The sequence below is a fragment of the Solanum tuberosum genome, unplaced genomic scaffold (assembly GCF_000226075.1).
Source record: "Solanum tuberosum cultivar DM 1-3 516 R44 unplaced genomic scaffold, SolTub_3.0 scf00267, whole genome shotgun sequence".
In the NCBI taxonomy this organism is placed as follows: domain Eukaryota; kingdom Viridiplantae; phylum Streptophyta; class Magnoliopsida; order Solanales; family Solanaceae; genus Solanum; species Solanum tuberosum.
Window position 1 is genome coordinate 610771 of NW_006239199.1, and position 21311 is coordinate 632081.

General features: G+C 31.8%; 1 protein-coding gene across 1 annotated transcript; it reads left to right on the forward strand.

Annotated features, from left to right (window-relative positions):
• The first annotated feature begins 835 nt into the window (after positions 1-835).
• LOC102601308 (CDGSH iron-sulfur domain-containing protein NEET) lies at positions 836-2114 on the forward strand. Its single transcript, XM_006358605.1, has 2 exons — positions 836-1026; positions 1964-2114. The coding sequence occupies exons 1-2, from the start codon at positions 842-844 to the stop codon at positions 2061-2063; spliced, it is 285 nt and encodes a 94-aa protein (XP_006358667.1). The 5' UTR covers positions 836-841; the 3' UTR covers positions 2064-2114.
• The last annotated feature ends 19197 nt before the right edge of the window (positions 2115-21311 follow it).

Below are 21311 nucleotides of genomic sequence, written 5' to 3' on the forward strand. Positions count from 1 at the left end.
CAATCATCACAAGTATAACAAAAATCAAGCTAGTAGATCCAAGATTATTCCTCAATTTAAGCACTTTATGGGCAAATATTGACAACTTAGGCATATAAATATGCCTAAGATCAACCTGCGTTCAAATTATTTGTCATTTTAAATGTTCAAGATAATACTAATTAGTTTTCTCATTTTATTCTTGGTAGTATCTATTCTTAAAGTCTACAAAAACCTCACTTATAGAGAGATCGATGATGCATAAATACAATAATTTTTTTTTTTTAAATCAGTTATGTCTTAAGACATACATATTTTATAATAACTATTTTATAAGATATATATAAAAAAAACATGACAAATAATTTAATATGATCTAATACCACAATTGTTAATCATTGCTTGAACAATATTCATAACTCAAAAGCATAAATATTCACACGGCTTCAGTTTCAATTTATTTGTTATATTTTTAATCAAGTGGAATTTAATAAGATAATATTTTTTTTTTGAATTTTGTAATCTTAAATTAAATGTATATGCAGAATTCAACAAAATATCCTTTAACATTGTAATCTTAAACATTTTATATAAAAAATTGAACTATAAAAATTTCAAAAAATAAAAATACATTCTTTTCAAAACGAACTAAACAAAATAGTAAGAGAAAAATTAAAAATTTGCCAATAATGTGGGCATGTTGATAGAAGTTTAGTGTGAGTAAAACTTTCTTAAAATCATGTAAAAACAAAGAGAGGAATGTGCTTCCCACACGTTCATCACTCTTCTTCTTCTCTTTATTTATTTAATTTACACTCCACATTGCAATGAAGTAATATAGAAAAATTGAGAACGATCATCAATGGCGTCAATAATTCAAGGCGCGGGGTTCTCATTATCTTCATTCACCGCGACGCGGCCAAGGCGTATGGCGCCGGTGGTTCGTGCTGAAGCTATTAATCCAGATAGTAATAAGGATGAACCAAAATTGGTACTGCACACTGTTGATGTCACTAAACTCTCTAAGCCTGTTACTTCTTACTGCAGGTTAATCTTTATTCCTTTATACATGTTCATATAATTCCTCGTCACTCAATTTACGTGACACACTTTTCTTTTTAATTTGTCTGAAAAAATATATATCACGTTTTTTTATAATTAGAAATAACTTAATTTAATATTTTCATTTACTCTTAAGGATCGTTTTGGTAGCAACTTAATTTAATATTTTCATTTACTCTTAAGGGTCGTTTTGGTAGCTGGTTAGAGTACTACATGCAAGTATATTAGTAATTCACGGATTAAGTATTATTAGTTATGAAGATTAAGCTATTTGGGGTCAGTTTGGTAGTTTGTTTTAGATCATGTGAGTTATGCATGCAAGTATCAAGTAATTAATATATGACTTATTTTCCTTTTTGGTCCGTCTAAAAGAGAATGCCACATTTCTATATTAAGTACTCAATTCGTCCACTTTTAATTGCCATGTAGCGCTTTTTGAAAGTCAATTTAACTAATTTTCAAAGTTAAATTATATTATATTAATTCGATATTTTAAACAAAAGATTTGGATATTTAAAAATTATACGGAAAGTACTATAAATTACAATTTTTTGCATATCAATATGATGGAAAAATACATCGTAAAATATTAATCAAAATTCTTATAGTTTGATTCTAAAAAGGGAAACCATGACAATTAAAAGTGAATGGAGGGAGTAACAATTTAACTTTAAAATACCTATTTTACCCTTAATGAAATGATATATAGTCACACAAATATCTATCACTTATTTTAGATCACAAATTTTAAAAGTCTTTCTTTCTTTCTTAAACTTCGTGCCAAATCAAAATAACTCATATAAAATGGGACGAAGAAAGTACTATGTTTAATAGCTAATTAGAAGATAAATTTATACATAAATTATACAAATATTAATTATATTCAAAAAAATAATTTTCTTAAAAAATATTTTGTGTGCAGGTGTTGGAAGTCTGGGAGTTTTCCTCAATGTGATGGAAGCCATGTGAAGCACAATGAGATAACTGGAGATAACGTTGGACCCCTAGATTTGAAGAAGTAGTAAGGGGTCGTTTGGCACGAAAAACAAGTTATGTGGGCATTATAATGTATATTTCTGGTTTATGATTTGGTTTGTTATATTAAAAATAATATATGATATTGTATGATAATATTGAATAAGGTGTGTAAGTATAAGAATAATTGGTATGGTTAATACCATGATATATTATATATAAAAATAATATTGAATAAATGGGATGTTTGATAGGATATATTCCAATTAGAAAATCTAATATATGTATTGACCATATCATTATATAATCCTTTGTTTAGTGGAATTTTTAGTTTATATACATAAGTTATTGCGGTCCTTTAAAATTATTCACATAATTTACTTAGACTTCTCAATTAAGACTTGTTCCAATTAAACATATTTATTAGTCCAAGAAAATATCTGTCCAACATTTTTTTACAATCAACTAAAAATAGAAATGATGTGTCATACACTCGCGACTAATGTGATATAGTAACTAATAAAAAAAAAGACAGGCCCATAATAACAATTAAAAAATAAAATAATTTATGTTTTCAGAAAAAAAAAACCTTTCTTTGCCCTTCTCTTATTTGCCAAAACACCGTCCACCCACCCCCGATTTCCATCCTTCACCCTTTTTAAAAAAACTAGATGGTTCTTGCCCGTGCTAAGCACGGGCCCAACATTTTAAATTATGATATAATTCTATTTGTTTAAATCTATCTTAAAAATATGACTGATATCTGAAATAGCAATAAATATTTCTGAATAATCATAATTTATAAAGCATAGCTTCCTCATTTATTGAGGAAACTACTGAGATACACTATCATTCATTTTAAATAATGTTGGTAGGAAACATTGTCAAGCTTGGTAAAAATATATTGTGAATGGTTATTGTATGTATTACTATGCATTCATACAAAGCCAAGCAAATCATCAATGTAATTTTCCAAATCAATCACAATAAATTAAGTCACAAATTTTATTTGGCAAAATCAGTAGTTGATATTTTTATTGTGTCTCCTCCATCCAATAAATCAATATCCTCACAAGAAGAAAAAAAACCCACATAAGAACAGAGCAGAGCAACAAAGAGAAAAAAAACCCACATAAAAACAGAGCAGAGCAACAAATAGAAATGTTGACATGGGTAATATATTAATGAAGAGTTTTCTATGATTGCATTGTTTTTGTTTGTTCAGTAAAAGTACATTTAATAGTGAGACTCAAAACTGCTATTGCCAACTTTGGTCCCATCATTCCCTTTTCCGGCCGATACATTAAAAATCCCTTTTTTGCTCTTTCAATCTCTGTTTTCTTTTCATTCTAAAAAAAAAGAACAATAAAGCTTGTATACTAATGCTCTTATACGCTTCTTTATAAGGTTTTGTTATCTCTTTTTAGTACCTTGTGAGGTTACATTTTTATAATTTGGCAATTGATCTAATGTGAAGAATGACTTGTATGCAGACTCAGTGTTACCACTTGTTGTTGATCTTTCGATGCGTGTTATAAAGGAACATTTTTTTAATGGAACATCTACTTTAACTTTTAAATCTAGAGATAAGAGAAGACCTAACTTTTTGTTCAATTGCAAGAGAACAATAACAATAACATAAAAGGAATATGTTTTAACCATTTTCTACCGGATGTAGTATGATTCAGATCAACCACAAAGAGAGCACAATAAAGTGTAGTACAAATATATGCTACCAACATTATCAGGTTAAAATCTTGATTACAAAAGAAAATGATTTCTCAGAATTCCTCATTACATGAAATTTATCCACTTCACAATGCTCAACCTCTAAGTTTCAGTATCAATTTCTTGCAGATACATGACTTTTGCTTGGAATGTCTCACCAGCATTCTCAAAAAGTAGAACTTAAAAATAAGTTACATTAATGACATCATTTGGCATCCCCATAACATCAAGACCATAGTTTATTCAGATGTGCATCTGATTTTAAAATTACAAAAGTCTAACATCATCAATTATGACAAAAGTTTCTGCCTCATATACATTTCTTTTTCCTGTGCCCCATCCCAACTATGTAGGGAACTGCAGACTTATCATTTTGAAATTCATTTCAACCTTTATACCTTGCTTTTAAGGGCGAAATGAAGATGAACAACACTAAAACGTGAAAATCAGAAAAGGCCTCATGTTGTATGTTACTATATATAAGAAAGCAAGATAAGGGAATGACAATAACTCTGCTTACTTTGGAAGACTTCATAGCAGTTGGATGGAGCTTAGTATAAAATACACAACAAAACACATTGCAACAATATGATTCATTGCGTTTATTTTATATAGGAGAAAGAGAGCTCGAACTTGGTTTATATAGTGAACCTGTAAAGCACTTAAATATGATACAAATACAATCAAAATTCTTGATGCAACAATTGAGTGAGCTATAAGCAAGATGAATATTTGGGCAAGGTTTATTGTTATTTACCAAAACAAACTTAACAGATGAACTATCTCTGCTAAATCAAGAGAGAACCAAGGGTGATATCTTTTTAGGTTTATATTGATGGTGTTGTCCAGAAAGTTGAGGCATTAATCGAGATAAAGGAAAACATTCATCTATTTTCATCTTCTAGGTTAAAGGACTTTAACATAATACATGACCATGACCAGAAGTGCACCTCGATGGAATACTTTCATTTCATAATCAGACGGTTAAACTATATGGTGTTTGTCATCAAAATGTCAAAGAAAAGGATAATTGAAAATGTAGTCTAATTTCATTGAAGATATCCTCAGAAGTTTTGAAGGGTATGTTGGGTGCCATATGATGAACCATCGTAAAAGTACTCACGAGAATTGAAATCATAGAGCCACCTAAATCAGAATTCAAAATAGACATACAAATCAAGAAGTTGTTTAAAAAAGCCATAGAAATTATAAAATATGGTTATTTTCGGAGCAAAACGATTAGTTGTAATGGCATACCTGTAAACTACAGACATCCAAGGTCTAATAGGGCTGTAGCCTAATATAACTGCCTTCCTCAGAGCAGGGCCTGAATCAAATGTCTTCGTGCAACCTGGAATAGAGAAAAATGTGAAAGTTATAGTTTTTATATATAGATGTAAAAATGAGTATAAAATACAACAATCTAATTTCTACTATTCGTTTTTCTAAGGGTGAAAGTGATATCGGAACTGCAACAACTTGTACAACATTTTTCTTTCGAGAGTAAATTAAGCAGGAACAGATTGTACAGGAAGTTGGTAAGACACAATGCAAAATCCATTCAAAACATCAAAGAGATTACCATCCCCATGGTTCATACTATTTACCACTGTTAAACAATATAAGAATGGAAAATTTGGTTAGAATTTTGCTACTTAATGAAAATGAATGGAGGTTCAAATCAAAGAGACAAAAATTATCTTGGAGACGTGATGTTTCTAGGGTGAGACATTAATATTCTTACAAAAGTAAAAATGTCTATCATTTTGGTGCGTTTTCCATATAGACCAACATTCAAGCAAAGAAACTTAAAGACTTCGTAGACTATAGTGGTATGGTAATTATGAAATAAAAATATAACACTCTTATGCCGACTTCTATAGTTGACACTATTTATTTCAAAATGGAGCAAGAAACAATAGAATTGGCTAATGTATTCAAATATATATATATATATATACTTCTATAGTTGACACTATTTATTTCAAAATGGAGCAAGAAACAATAGAATTGGCTAATGTATTCAAATACATATATATATATTCTACAACATTGAAGAGAAGACCTAACAAAAGAGAGAGCTTAGCTCTTCAAAGCCAATGTCTCAATTTCCTGCAATGAAAAAAAGGGGAGCAGATTTTGCTCTACACAACCTAACATACCTCCAACACCAATGATCTATGCGTAAAATGCATTGCTAGATCTCAGTTGTGAGGCCACAAAACCTCTACGGATAGTTATATTCTCACGATATACATGCCATACTTTCAAAATACTCTTTAACAATACCTCCAGCTCATTAGCCTTCTACCATGACACTATAATATTACACATTAGTTGTTTTGAAGCATAATAGTTGTATTCCTTAGGACCATACATTTATGTTATCACATCAAAAACAAAAACGATACACAATTCTTAAGAATTATTCCTCATTGTCACAATAAGATCAGCACTATGCAATAAATATGTTACGAAATAGATATATTAGATACTTAGGCATTTGTCAAGTCTAATGTAGCTCCTCTCTCTAATTGAGTAAGTCAATTTTTTTTCTCAAAAAAGAAGGAAAATCATAATAACACATCCAATTGAGGACTTGTAAAATATGATGGTAATACTAAATTTCAAAAATAAATTCCAAAAATAAGTTCCATAAACTGTACCTGCAGAACCATATGTTTGAATACTGAGCATCCAAATAACAATTCAATATTATGTTATTTTAAGTCAAAATTGCATGAAGTGTTTGATAAATGCACATAAATAAAATGTAACGAACTTGTTTAGCCTTACACATAGACTAATAGTTCAAGAAAACCTAAGAAAGTGGTCTAGGGGAAGGATGTTAAGAGCAAGAATTTAATAAATAAACGACATTTCCTATTTGTTCTTTTAACTCTCGATTGTTGCACCTTCTGTCGGTTCTGTTTAGTTATAAGCGAAGTATCAACCACATTAAAAGAGTCGAACAGATTCCGCAATTGTACAAAGTCTCTATTCTTTGGCTTTGTGTAAGTAAACCGTCCAGTTCCCTTAGGGATTTAAGGAGTAAAACGACAAAAAGAATGGTGGTGGTTATTGCATAAGTTTTTACAAAAGAAAATAATTATAGGATAGATACATAAATTGTGAAATATATCTATTGTTATACATGATATCTTAAGTTAAGAAATTTTCTTTATAATTCAATACCCAATTATTTCTTTAAGAGTGAATGCAGATGACTGTCAAAATTGAGAATTTTCAACATTAAAGATAAATTTTGGAAACGGAAGTTTAAAATTTAGTAGTAGTACCAGTAGCGATTGTTGGAGAAGAGGCAAAGAAGTTTGCCATTGACCGGCGAGGGAGCAGTAGGGATAGTCGATGGTTAAGATTAGTTGCCCTCTATTTCAATTTTTTTGTTTGATTTTAATTTGACGCAGTTTTAAAGAGTAAAAAAGAGTTTTGAATCGTATGGTCTTAAATTAAAGATAGGCAGGATATATGAAATATCTTTTAATCTTGTTGATCTTAAAAACATCACGTGGAAAATTGATAATAAAGAGCTGTTAAAAAGGAGATTTTTTTTTTTTGAAACGGATTAAAAAGGAAAGTAAAACAAATAAATGAAATGGAGGGAGTAATAAAATCTCTTATTAACATTCCAATCCATATTGTGATATTGAACTCTACCTACATATCATTGTCCACAAAAGAAACTAATGAATCGTAAATACCAATCATGAGCCATGTGAGCTCTAAATTACTTGAGAAAATAACAAAGGAAAATACTCTAGGATAAACAGTGTACAACTCATCTGAGAAGAACAATTAGGTTATCAGATGTACCTTAGTCTACAACTTAAATTGCAAGTTCACAGATTAACAAAAGTTATACCAGAATATTAGTTGAATTTTTTTACACAAACATAGGTGGGTAGATTTGAACAAAAGACCACTTCGAGTTTCATGCATGTAGAATTAATTTGTGTATTGAAATTTACCAATTCTTTTGCAAAATAATACCAAATGTATAATAGAGGCATGATAAATAAAGATATCACTCAAGTAGAAAAATTTTAATACCTCAATTTGTTGTTGTAAAAATATTTTATGGGCCTCAAGTTGAGTATTGTTCGTTCAATGCTTGTTCCCCATCTAAGAGCACATTGATATAATTGCCCACTGGACTAAAGGATGTAGGAATTGGAGCATATCCAAGAGACCTGCAAGATACCTGATTTCCTTTCATGGTCATATTTCTCTCAATAGTCAAGAGAATAAAGTAGTGGATGTTGTAGAAATATCATTCCAAACCTAAACTATGATTTTCGTGCGGCAGAACATTTATAAGGAGATAAGAGTACATGAATATTACCAGTTAAGTGCTAAATTTCTATCACATCAACAGTGCATATCCAATCTGACAGAGAAAGGCCTAACTTGAGCTCTCTGTTACCTTCAATTATTAAAGAACCATCTAGAGAATCTCATTAAACAAATAGATGAATGTGAACAGAGCAACAAAGAAAAACACCTCTGGAAAAACTTAAAGAACATGAACAGAACAAAAACACTCAATTTCTATAATTTAGCAGTTTGACATGGACTCATGGAGTGTGTGCCTTTTTAAGCCACAAAGGTAATAGGTCGTCGCAAACTGAAACAAAATGAATGGCTAATTTACTTTAACCCCATTTAGATTGAAGAAATATGATTGCTTGAACAATTTGCCCTTTAAATGAACATATATTTACAATATTGCCAGTGGTCGTCCTCCACTTCGCATTTTCTATATAATAGAATAGAAATATTTTCTTGAATAGGAATAGCATACATGATATACTGATATCAAGAATCTGAATAACATGAGATGACAAAGAGAAAGCACTTACTCAATGCAGCATCATCATGGTCATTTAAGGTTTTCTTCAGGGAGTTTGTGAAGTGATACTAAAATTTCTCAAAATCGGTGCAATATGAATCCTACAAGTTTTTAATCAAGTGCCCATTCAGAGGTGTATCGATTTCAATGGTTAAACCATCTCATTTTCTTTGATATACCCAAAACATAAATTCATAAATTCCAACAATATGTGAGATAGAAACTGTACACAACCAAACCACAAAAGATTGAGGAAGAAAAATAAAGAAGATGGAGAAACTGGGCAAAGAGAAAAACAGAGAGAAAAGGAATGACATATCTGAATGTCTTTCTTCAATTTCCTTTTGTATTTTTGAATCAGTCTTGGATTGCCTTGTTTTCATTCTAGATTAGGATCAGTGCTCGTTCTGCTGCTCTAAAAATACTTATTTATTTCATACTTCTTCTCCCTGTATGCATGCAAACATGTGTCAATGAGTACAAAGTTGTAATCCTTAGTAATATTATGTAAAAAGCTTGAGTGATTGCAGAGAACAAGTTAATTAATTTGATGGTGGCCATTTATCTTTCATTGGTAATTTCATCAAACACATTGGTTGCATCAATATTCAAGGCAATTTCCTTGTTACTATTTCTTTTTATTTCGGTACGTTAGCAGTTAGGGTACTCACAGAGAATTTTCAAAGAGACATAATCAATGTATATGCTTACTCTAGAGAAGTCTTGTTGATGATGAAAGGAGTAATAGATATTTTCTAATTTGTGGATATGAGGCAGCCACGTAATTAAAAAAAGACAAAATTTCTTGAATGAAAAGAACGGCCACCTCGTGGTTTGCTTGAACAATTTGCCCTTTAAATAAACATATATTTACAATATTGCCAGTGGTCGTCCGGTCGTCTTCACATTTCTATATAGTAGAAATATAAATAAATTTAAAGTCTCATTTGATCATTGATGTACAAAAAGTTACAATTTTGAGTTTGGCATTCCAAACTTTGCACATAATCATTGAGAAGAGACTAGAGATCTAGAGACTAATAAAATAGGGAAATTATAGACACAATTCAAGGTGGATCATACACAAAATGAGAAGGTTTAATTTTAATCTGTCTAAAGGATGGGAGACTCCATTTGTCCATATTGATTAGCTCTCGAATGTTGCTGGGGAGATTAGAGAAGAGGGTGAAGACCTTGATTTCCTCAATTCTGTGACTTAGCGAGGCTAATGCATCAGCTGGCTTGTTAGCCTGGCTAATGCATCAGCTGGCTTGTTAGCCTCTTTAAAACAGTGGACGATACTAAATTTATGGTCCTCAATCATCTTTTGAATTTCCTGTACTTGGTTGCTGATTTTCCAAGGGGATTTCCACTCTCTTTTTATAGTTTTGGATAAAAGTAAGGAGTCTGTTTCTCCAATGGCCATCTCCATGCCTTTGCTAGCGCACCATTGAAGACCATAAAGTAATGCTTCTGCTTCCACCGTGTTGCTCGTGCCATTGCCCAAGGGGATGGAGTAGGCAAAGATGAAGTCTCCCTCTTGGTCTCTTATTATTCCCCCACTTCCACTTTGACCGTTAGAGAAACTACCATCACTGTTTAGTTTTACTCGTAGCGAAGGGGGTTTGATCCATGTTATCGATATTCTAGTCATTTGTTGGATATTTTCTTCACTAGCTTTGCATATGCTAGCGCTCCTCCAGGTTCCCCCGATATTTATTTTATTGAGTTGTTTCTGGGTCACCTGCAAAATGAAGTTAACAATATTAAAGTTGGTTCAGTACCTAGAGGGTCTAGTTCTTTCAAATTTATTACAACATCTCGATTTCCAAAGTTCCTAATAAATAACTTGAGGAAGAATTTTAACGATGAACTCAGAGATAGGATTGATGGATTTGTAATTCCACTAGCAGGAGAATCATTTTGAGATTATTTTTATTGATTCCTATGCCCAGCGGACCAGCAAAGTGTCTCCAGATACTCTTTGTGAAGTCACCTTCACAAAAGAGGTGTTGCACATCTTCTAAATCAATTCTAGCATGAGAAGTAGTGCAGCAGTAACATTTGGGTTCGAGGGTAATGCCCATCCGTGCCACTCGATCATCAGTTGAGAGCTTATTATTAACGGCTCTCCACACTAGAAAAGCCATTTTAAAAGAAATTTCTTTTCTCCAAAGTTTGCCATAAAAGTTGTTGACTTTTTTTTTTTTGCCTTAACTTATCCCAGGTAGACGCAGAGGAGAATTGCCCTGAGTTGGATAGTTTCCAGATGGCCCTGTCCTTCTTGTTTTCATCTAACGTAATACCTATGGAGTAGAGTTTGTCCTTGATCTCATTAGTAGGCTGGAAGGTGAAGATATCCCAATTCCAAGTTCTTCTATTGAGGACTTCTTTAAGATTTACGTCTGGAGGGGTAAAATCCACTGGCATGTGCTTGTAGATAGGCCCCCGTGAGCACCACTTATCATACCAAAACGAGACCTCTCCTTTGCCAATTTTCCACTCTATATGAGACTCCATCTCATCTTTGATGTCGCAAATCGCTTTCCAATTCTGGGAATCTCCTTTTTTCCAAGAAGCATTGAAGGGTGAGAATTATGACAATATTGGGCTAACATAAAAGAGCTCCAAAGGGAGTTGGAAGTTCTGATATTCCACCACTATTTAGCTCTAAAAGCTTTGCTAGAATCGGTGATGCTTCTAAAGCTAGCTCCTCCTTCAATATAAGGATAACATAGACTTTTCCATGATGCCCAATGGTATTTTTCAGCATTTTCTTGCCCTGACCAGAAGAATCTAGCCACAAATTTTTCTATAAGATCCAACGTACCTTTTGGTGGGTTAACAACAATCAAAAGATGGACAGGTAGTGCCAGGAGCACGTGTTTAGTGAGGATAGCTCTACCTCCCATTGAAATTAGTCTAGTATGCCAACCTCTGATCTTACCAATGATGTTGTTCACAATGTCAGAATAATACTTGATTTTTTTCTTCCCTGTGGTTAGAGGGCACCCTAAGTATTTAATGGGGAATTTTTGGTATCGCATCCTTGTGATTCTGCTCATTCTGTTGATAACGACTTGCTTGGTGTTGGGGCTCATTGAGATGCAACTCTTATTTTTGTTAATGAGCTTCACCCTTTTCTTCTTTACCAAACTGCCGCCGGCTTAAACCCCACACACTCCAATAGTCATCTTCATTCCACCTTTTTTTTCCTTTCAATTATTAATTATATAAGGATTTTTTTCCCATCCACATATTTATCCCTCTTTTTTTTTTTTTTTTTTTTTTTTTTTTTTTTCAATATTTTAGTTGTCATTTCTCCCAATTTGACTTCTTGTTTTTCAAATATCAATTCAGATTTGTTGATACTTTTTTCTTCTTCTATGTTGTGAATTCTTTAACGATTTCGAAAAAAAATAATTTCAAATTTGTAATAGTCTGAAGTTTCGCTGAAATTATTTTTGATGCAATTTGATTTTATTTTTGATGAAATTCTCTTCTACAACTCAAACGAAAATATTTATCAATCAACTCTTTTGAGTTTTTGTGTTTTGAATGGTTATTTATTAAACTGACACTTTTCTGATGAAGATAACAATAATGATATTAATGTCGGCGAAATAATGCTAGAAAGAAAGAAGGAATATATGGGAAATGGTTGAGTCGAGGGATGGTGACAAAGGAATTTGACCGATGTGGGTTCTAGGTGATATTGAATTGAGAAGTCCAATTGGGAAAATGAATTGGGGAAGACAACGGCTAGGGATTTTAAAAAATAAATTATATTCAGATTATGATTTTTCTTATGTTGATATGCCCATTTTTTATTGGTCGGCAAAAAAGATTTTTCTTGACTTCATGCGCGATCTTAGATGTGTATACATTTATGATGTCATGTTATCAAAAAGTATTTAAAGATACATGTTTTAAATGGTATATACGTTCAAATAAGTATAACTCTTAGTTGAGGTGTCTTAAATGAATTATGCGAACCAATTGTAAGAAGCCGCAGATAACTTAAGCCAAATTATATTCAATTATGATTTTTCTAATGTTGATATGCCCATTTTTTATTGGTCGGCAAAAAAGATTTTTCTGACTTCATGCGCGATCTTAGATGTGTATACATTTATGATGTCATGTTATCAAAAAGTATTTAAAGATACATGTTTTAAATGGTATATACGTTCAAATAAGTATAACTCTTAGTTGAGGTGTCTTAAATGAATTATGCGAACCAATTTTAAGAAACCGCAGATAACTTAAGCCAAATTATATTCAGATTATGATTTTTCTAATGTTGATATGCCCATTTTTTATTGGTCGGCAAAAAAGATTTTTCTGACTTCATGCGCGATCTTAGATGTGTATACATTTATGATGTCATGTTATCAAAAAGTATTTAAAGGTACATGTTTTAAATGTTATATATGTTCAATAAGTATAACTCTTAGTTGAGGTGTCTTAAATGAATTATGCGAACCAATTTTAAGAAGCCGCAGATAACTTAAGCCAAATATTATACTAAAATTCTATATTAACATTATTCCTCCCCCCCCCCCCCCCCTAATTTTTCAAGTATTTTGAGCTCTATCTACCATTTATTTACCAACCGGGGTGGGGGTGGGGGTGTGTGTGTTAAATTTATGTGTGATGTTCCAAATTAAGGCAATTGCTAAGAGACATGAGCAAGTGAGCTATTGGCCAGGAGGGTTATAAGTTAGGGTAATGGTAAATGGCCATAAAATTTGGTCAGAATTTGATCAGAAATTTAAAAAAATTATAATATCTTTTTTATTTTAAAATAAACTGATTTTTTTTTTTACATTTTTTAGTTTAAAGGTATTAAAGTTAAAAGGGTAAAAATGTTTTAAAAGGTAAAATACCATTCTGGCCAAAAGGATTTTTCCTATAAGTTATTCCCTCTGTTTCAATTTATATGATTTAGTTTAGTTTGATACGGAATTTAAGAAAGAAAGAAAAAAAACTTTAGAAATTTATGGTCTAAATTATGTCATAGAAATTTGTGTGGCTTTAAATCATTTCAATAAAGGTAAAATGAGCATTTTAAAATTAAATTGTAACAAAATATAAAAATGTGTCGTTCTTTTTTGAACTGATGAAAAAATGAGTCATATAAATTGAGACAAAGAAAGTATTTTGATAATTAACAAATGATTAACCAACATAAGAAGCATATGCAAAAATTAGATATTAAAGATTGTTTGGGAAATGGAATGAGTAGGGCTCACTTGCTGTACTTCCTCCCCAAGGTACCGCGTGCAGAAAAGCTTTTTCACATGCTTAACAAATGCAAGTGGACTTTTCTCTGAGCCCCAGGGATAGCAAAGCTAGCTCTTCGTATCATTGGCATTGGGCAGGTGAACCATAGGCAGGCGGGGTAGAAAATCTTCTCTCAAAAAGAGAGAGTCTCAAATAAAGATTTATAAAATTTATGGCAAAAAAATATTAAAAAAAACAGTTCATTAACATGTTTACTACAAGAGCTGCTTATAAGAGTACATTGCAAGACTACATAATTTTTTAGGTGATTTTCCATCATTTATTTAATTAAAAATAGAGATGACAATTTTGTCAATAAATAAAATTGACAACATTTTATAGAAAAACATTGATCGTTCCTCTTTTAGAAGACTACATCTCTTCTACATGTCTATGCTTTTCCTTCTACTTCTTCAAATAACCCTGAAATCACACATCCAAGAATAAAGGGTAAATCAAGATAATAAAATCAATTTAAAAAGAAATACTAATAAATAAATAAATGGAAGTACCTCTATTTTAAGAATATATCAAAACACGTTTGGAGCCAGGATTTTAATTCAAGGGTGTTAAAATATAAAATAGTTAACACCTTACATATCAACGATTGCAATCCGTCTCCTCTCCATTTTCCCCAAGTTCTTGCTTGGATGTGAGACACGTGGCATAGGTAAAAACTAATGGTTAAGATTTAATTGAATAAAAATAAAATTTTAATTATGATTTAAATAATTAATACTTCATAAGAAAAATGACAAGACCACAATCATAACAATATATTATCTTGTCCATAAATATATTATTTCTTTTTCTTACTAGTATTATCTTCTGTTGTTGTCCATAAATAAATTATAAACTAATCTCTTTTTCTAATTATTTTTTCTATTAATTATATGTAAACTAATTTCAAAAAGAAAGGTCAAAATTTCTTTTTAAATTTTTTTTTTTTTTAAAAAAACAAACGGAAGATAAATACTTGTAGGAAAAATTCTTTAGAAAAGAGAACAGTTTTTATAATATATTTATGGACAAGATATTATATTGTTATGACTTATGATTATGGTCTTGTCATTTTTCTTATGAAGTATTAATTATCTAAATCATAATTAAAATCTTATTTTTATTCAATTAAATCTTAAGCATTAGTTTTTACCTATGCCATGTGTCTCACATCCAAGCAAGAACTTGGGGAAAATGGAGAGGAGACGGATTGCAATCGTTGATATGTAAGGTGTTAACTATTTTATATTTTAACACCCTTGAATTAAAATCCTGGCTCCAAACGTGTTTTGATATATTCTTAAAATAGAGGTACTTCCATTTATTTATTTATTAGTATTTCTTTTTAAATTGATTTTATTATCTTGATTTACCCTTTATTCTTGGATGTGTGATTTCAGGGTTATTTGAAGAAGTAGAAGGAAAAGCATAGACATGTAGAAGAGATGTAGTCTTCTAAAAGAGGAACGATCAATGTTTTTCTATAAAATGTTGTCAATTTTATTTATTGACAAAATTGTGAGGGAAGGGAAATGGAGAGGAGCCGGATTCCAACGATTGAGAGCTTTTGCAACCCCTCAACCGTTAGCATTAACTCTTCGCCTTGTGTCAAGATCGAGGTGTCAACATTAAGATATATAGATATAAAATTAAAGTTGGACTTGTAATTTATACAACATAATTTTCTGACGAAGGAGTATAGTAATGCTTACTTGGAACAATCAGGATTAGGTTCGAATGGCATAAAGCTAGTGAAGTGACATAGATCAGGAAGTTGTTTAGCTTTCGAATAGTCCACTCGGGAACCTCTCATTGCAGTTTTCAAGCACAAGCAAATGTCTTTGCGGTCTTGTTGTGAGGCAGCAGCTATTTTAGCCAGCATTTGCAATCCAACACAACATTCTTGACTAGGTGTTGCATCTTCATCTATTATAAAACCTTTACAAGGAACTAGTTTTGGTATAATACCAGTATCACAATTAATAACTGCATTTGTTTGGCCTAAAATTAGAGCCAAAGCAAACAAAATTAAAAGATTTTTTGCCATTTTTTCTTGAATTATTTGTGATGTATTGGGGATCTTTTGTGAGAGATGTATGAATGACTATTATAGAAAGCTTATTTATAGTGGTTTAGAAGAGTTGAGTAGTCAATTATTTTGGATTTATCATTAATATGAAGTCATATCTTCAGTTGGTTAGTTTGACCAGAGAGAATGTAGTAATTAAAGTAATTTTGACTATTCAGTTATTTTGAATTTAACATTAAAGTAATATTTGTTGATTTTAATGATTAGATTTCTTTTGTTTAATTGTGGGTGAGTTTAGTATTACTTCTTTTCATTTAGCCTCAACTAACATCTATGCCTTCTAATTAATTTTGGATGTGCACTAGTAGATACTTTAACTTGTATAAAATTGAACAAATTGATGCATGTGTCCTACGTGACATCCCAGGGTACTGTTGCAAGTTATACAACATTAGATGGTGAGTAATGCTTACTTGGAGCAATCAGGATTAGGTTCCAATGGCATAATGGTAGTGAAGTGACATAGATCAGGAAGTTGTTTTAAGTTTTGTATAGTTCACTGGGGAACCTTTCATTAGACCTTTCAAGCACAAGCAAATATCTTTGCGGTCTGGTTGTGAGGCAGCAGCTATTTTAGCCAAATCTTGCAACCCAACACAACATTCTTGACTAGGTGTGACATCTTGACCTAGTACAAAACCTTTACAAGAAGTTACTTTTGGTATAATATCAGTATCACAATGAATAACTGCATTTGTTTGGCCTAAAATTAGAGACAAAGCAAACAAAGTTAAAAAAAAATTTGCCATTTTTTCTTGAATTATTGGTGATGTATTTGGGGATCTTTTGTGAGAGATGTATGAATGACTATTGTAGAAATCCTATCTATAGTGTTTTAGAAGAGTTGAGTATTTAATTATTTTGAATTTAACATTAAGATGAAGAAATATCTTTACTTGGTTTGTTTGACTAGAGAGAATGTAGTAATTAAAGTTATCTTTATTGATTTTAATGAATTGATTTTTTTGTTTGATTTTGGGTGAGTTTAATATCACTCCTTTTGATTTAGCCTCAGCTGACATTTATACCTTATAACTTTGGGTGTGCACAAGTAAACACTTTCACTAGTTAAAATAAAACAAATAGACACATGCGTCCTTCGTGGCATCCCTACATGATAATTTGTATCATAAGTAGAGTTCTACTTGTATTATGCATGTAAGACACGTGTGATTACTTGTTCAATTTTATACAAGTTTAAGTGTGTACTTGTGCACATCCAAAATTTGAGGACATATCTATCCGTTGAAACCAAGTTATATGCATATTTATGTATTATTGTTTGCAACAAATTTTAAAGCGATAGAAAGTAAATTGCAATCACAAATAAAATATGAAGAAACATAATTTTATTGATCAAGAATGTGAGTACAATTATGTTCCTCCCTTGATTCTCCCCTCTTTAGATTTCTCCGTAATTCAAGGGCCGTTAGTGGTGTATTTCTCAAACTAGGATGATTTGAGTTTGACCTCTGTATGAATATTCCATGAGTTTGCAAAATATTCGAGATCTTGATCTCTTTAGAAATATTTCACGAGTTTGTGGTGGAATTTTCGAGATTTCTTTGAGAAAGACAGTTGATGTTTTCATGATCTCTTTGTGAATACCCAAGAACTTATGAGCACTTCTTTAAGAAAGACAATATTTTATCATAATATCCTTGTGAATATCCAAGAATTTATGGGATATTCGAGATGTCTTTTCAAGGAAATATAGTACCCTTTATATAGGCATAAACTAGAGTTTAGAGTTAGTGTAGCCTCCAAGAATTCTAACTGGAATCAAATACATCTCGAAGAGTCCCACAAATTTTCAATGTCTATAAATTCCCCATGCTTCAAGGCTTGTCGGAGTGTAGACTTGTTGAAACTCAAAGAAGAGGCTTGAAGTACTCATTCTTCCACCTTTGCGATTTTGTGACTTCAGATTTGCAGATTTGATCTGTGAGAGAAGAGATGAATGACATATTTGGTCCCACTAAGTGTGCCAATTTGTTTGCAACAAATTTTAAAGTGATAGAAAATAAATTGCAATCACAAATAAAATATGAAGAATCATAGTTTTATTGATAAATAGTGCTGGTACAATTATGCTCCTCTCTTGATTCTTCTCTCATAAGATTTATTCATGAGTCGAGGGTCGTTAGTGGCGTATTTCTCGAACTAGGATGATTTGGATTTGATCTGCATAATCCGAAGGTCATTAGTGACGTATTTCTCGAACCAGAATGATTTAGACTTGATCTCCATAACTCGAGGGCCGTTAGTGGCGTATTTGTCGAACTAGGATAATTTGGACTTTATCTTCCATTAAAGAATTTGTGGATCTTTTTGAAGTATTTGATTATCAAGAAGACGAACATATTTTGATCTCATCTTTGTGAATATTCCATGGATTTGTGGACTTCTCGAGATGCATTTTCAATGGAATATAGTACCCTTCATATAGGCATGAACTAGGGTTTAAGGTTGAGTAGTCTCTAGAAATCCTAATTGAAATTGAATACACATTGTAGAGTCCCAACTCAAATTGAATACGTCTTTTAGAGTCCCACAAAATTTCAATATCTATAATTATGTCTTTCTGTTTTAAAATTTAGTTCTTATATTCAAGTATTGGGTTTTGCCCTTTTAAACTTATAACTTATTAAAGTTTATGAAATGGATTTATACAACTAAGAGTGTTGTGGTTCTTAAAGAGTCAATTATAACACTTTTTCCCCTTCCAATTTACTCCACTAGACAAATGTCCAGTGGCTTTTTATTAATAATTTAAATAAAAAACTTCAACATGAATAAGTATAAGAAAGGGGAATAGACCTTACTTACCAATCCTAATGTTGGGTTTTATTTGCCATGATTTCTTACCATAAATAGGTTTTTCTTTTAGGAAAATGTTTTAATATTTTGACTAGTCCTTTTCTTGTAGGAAAAGTTTTAGGACTCTATAAATATAGACTTGTTCCTTCTAACTTAATCAACATTCACAATGTAGTCCTAGGGTTTTGAGAGTTTTGGTTATGGGGGAGAATTTGTGAACCTATTTGTATTCCGAGTGAATTGGTTGAGGTTGTTTCTCTCTATATTTTGTACTCTTATATTTATAGTGGATTGCTCATCTCCATTATGGACGTAGGTCGATTGACCGAACCACGTTAAATCTTTGTGTCTTTTGGTATATTTCTCGTTTGTCTTAGTTTGCTTTGCTAGCTTCCACATTACATCTACTTATTTACGATCCTAACAAGTGGTATCAAAGTCATGGCTCAAGGATGGAACCATGTTAGAGATGGGTGTTCATCTTGGCGGGTGTAGTTCTAGCTGCAACCTTTTTTACAATAATGAAAACTTTTGTTGGAGAAATTGTTTCAGAGAGGTTCTCTTTGTCGAGACGTAGATTTGATGGAGGAGATTATGGAGAAGAGATGCAAGATCCTAAAGATTATGTGAAGAAGGTAGACAAATTTAGGTCAAGAGGGAGATTTGTTGGGTTTTATTTGCCCTGATTTCTTACCATAAATAGGTTTTCCTTTAAGTTAAAGTTTTAATATTTTGACTAGTCCTTTTCTTGTAGGAAAAGTTTTAGGACTCTATAAATATAAGTTTGTTCCTTCTAACTTAAGAAGCATTCACAATGTATTCCTAGGGTTTTGAGAGTTTCGGTTATGGGGGAGAATTTGTGAACCTACTTGTATTCCGAGTGAATTGGTTGAGGTTGTTTCTCTCTATATTTTGCACTCTCATATTTATAGTGGATTGCTCATCTCCATTATGGACGTAGGTCGATTGAACGAACCACGTTAAATCTTTGTGTCTTTTGGTATATTTCTTGTTTGTCTTATTACTCATGATCTTTCAAGGTTTGCTTTGCTGGCTTCCACATTACACCTGCTTATTTCTTTCCTAACACCTAATGAGGTAACAAACCTTTACCAATTAACAAACAAATTTATAATACACTATTATGATATATAAGAGTAACAAATTAAAATGCTTAAGTAATGCATGAATATGAACACCTATAAAAAAGTTAAGGTGTCTAAGTGAATTATGCGAACCAATAAGCTACGGTGGATAATTCGGACCATTAAGACAGTGCAGTGGTTGATCTAAGAGACATGAACTAGTGAGCTATAGGCTAGGAGGGTCATAAGCTACTCCTCTATTTCAATTTATATAACTTAGTTTGACTTATGTCAAGACCCGAGCCTACACCCTGGACGTGGCCGGCACTCGAGAACCATTGCTGGTCCCCAAACGAACCCTCATCCTGGCAGACTACAAGGGGAATACTAACTCAAGCATACAAAGCTTAAAAACTGGATAAAAATTCATGAAACTAAATTACAAAGCTTTAACTCAAATGAAAAACTCTGAAGAAAAATAAATTATTCAATTCACCATAAAATGGGCAACTTAAGTCTTTAAAACATTTAACAAAATAAATGAACAGACTTCTGAAACTCTATTGTCTATCTATGAAGCCTCTAAATGACAAAGATGGAAGTCGGGACTAGACCCATGACATCCTAACAACTGATATAACTGAAAGTAAAAGTGGAACCCTCCGGAAGCAAGGAGGCTCACCATAGCTAGCTTGAACTCCATATGGTATCAATGAAGCTCCTGTTGATGATCCCGAATACCTGAATCTTCATCATGAAAGGATGCATGCCAAATGGCTCTGTACATGGAATGTACGAGCATGTAAAGGGAATTCTAAAGCATAACATAAGCTTGAAACTTGATAAAAAGGGTAACATACTTGCCTCTTCTCAAAACTTACTCAACTCAAGAAATACTCAAGGATACTCAAAACTACTCAAACTTACTCAACTCAGAAGTACTCAAGGATAAGATACTCAAACTCGAAGATACTCAACTCAAGATAACTCAACTCGAAAGACTCAACTCATGATACTCAAGGATAAAGAAATATTAAAAGATGCAATATATGGAAAGCTGTAAAACTGTAGATAGAAACTCAATGTATTGAAAAATACAATAATACTCAATGTGTATATAAAAATACAATATAACTCTGTAGGATTTTATCTAACCGACAACCACCACTATAAGCCTAAGTGATGATACATTGTCTTTCCCACGCTGCTAGAACTGTCCTATACTTTGCCGTCATATAGAACACCTTAACTAAGTGGATCCACTAGTGAAATAAAATAAAATAATAATAAAAAGATAGCTTTGACCTAAGTATTTATTTATATTCAAATTATTAAAAGTAACTAGGAATGTGTTCTCCATAAGCTCATAACGCAGTAATCCTAATAATAGTAATCCTTTTCTAGTGTATCACATGCA

Excerpts from the sequence above, each read along its gene's own strand:
- LOC102601308 (XM_006358605.1), top strand. The coding sequence starts at position 842 with ATGGCGTCAATAATTCAAGGCGCGGGGTTCTCATTATCTTCATTCACC. Across the intron at positions 1,027-1,963 it reads CCTGTTACTTCTTACTGCAG|GTGTTGGAAGTCTGGGAGTT; the intron begins GTTAATCTTTAT and ends TTTTGTGTGCAG.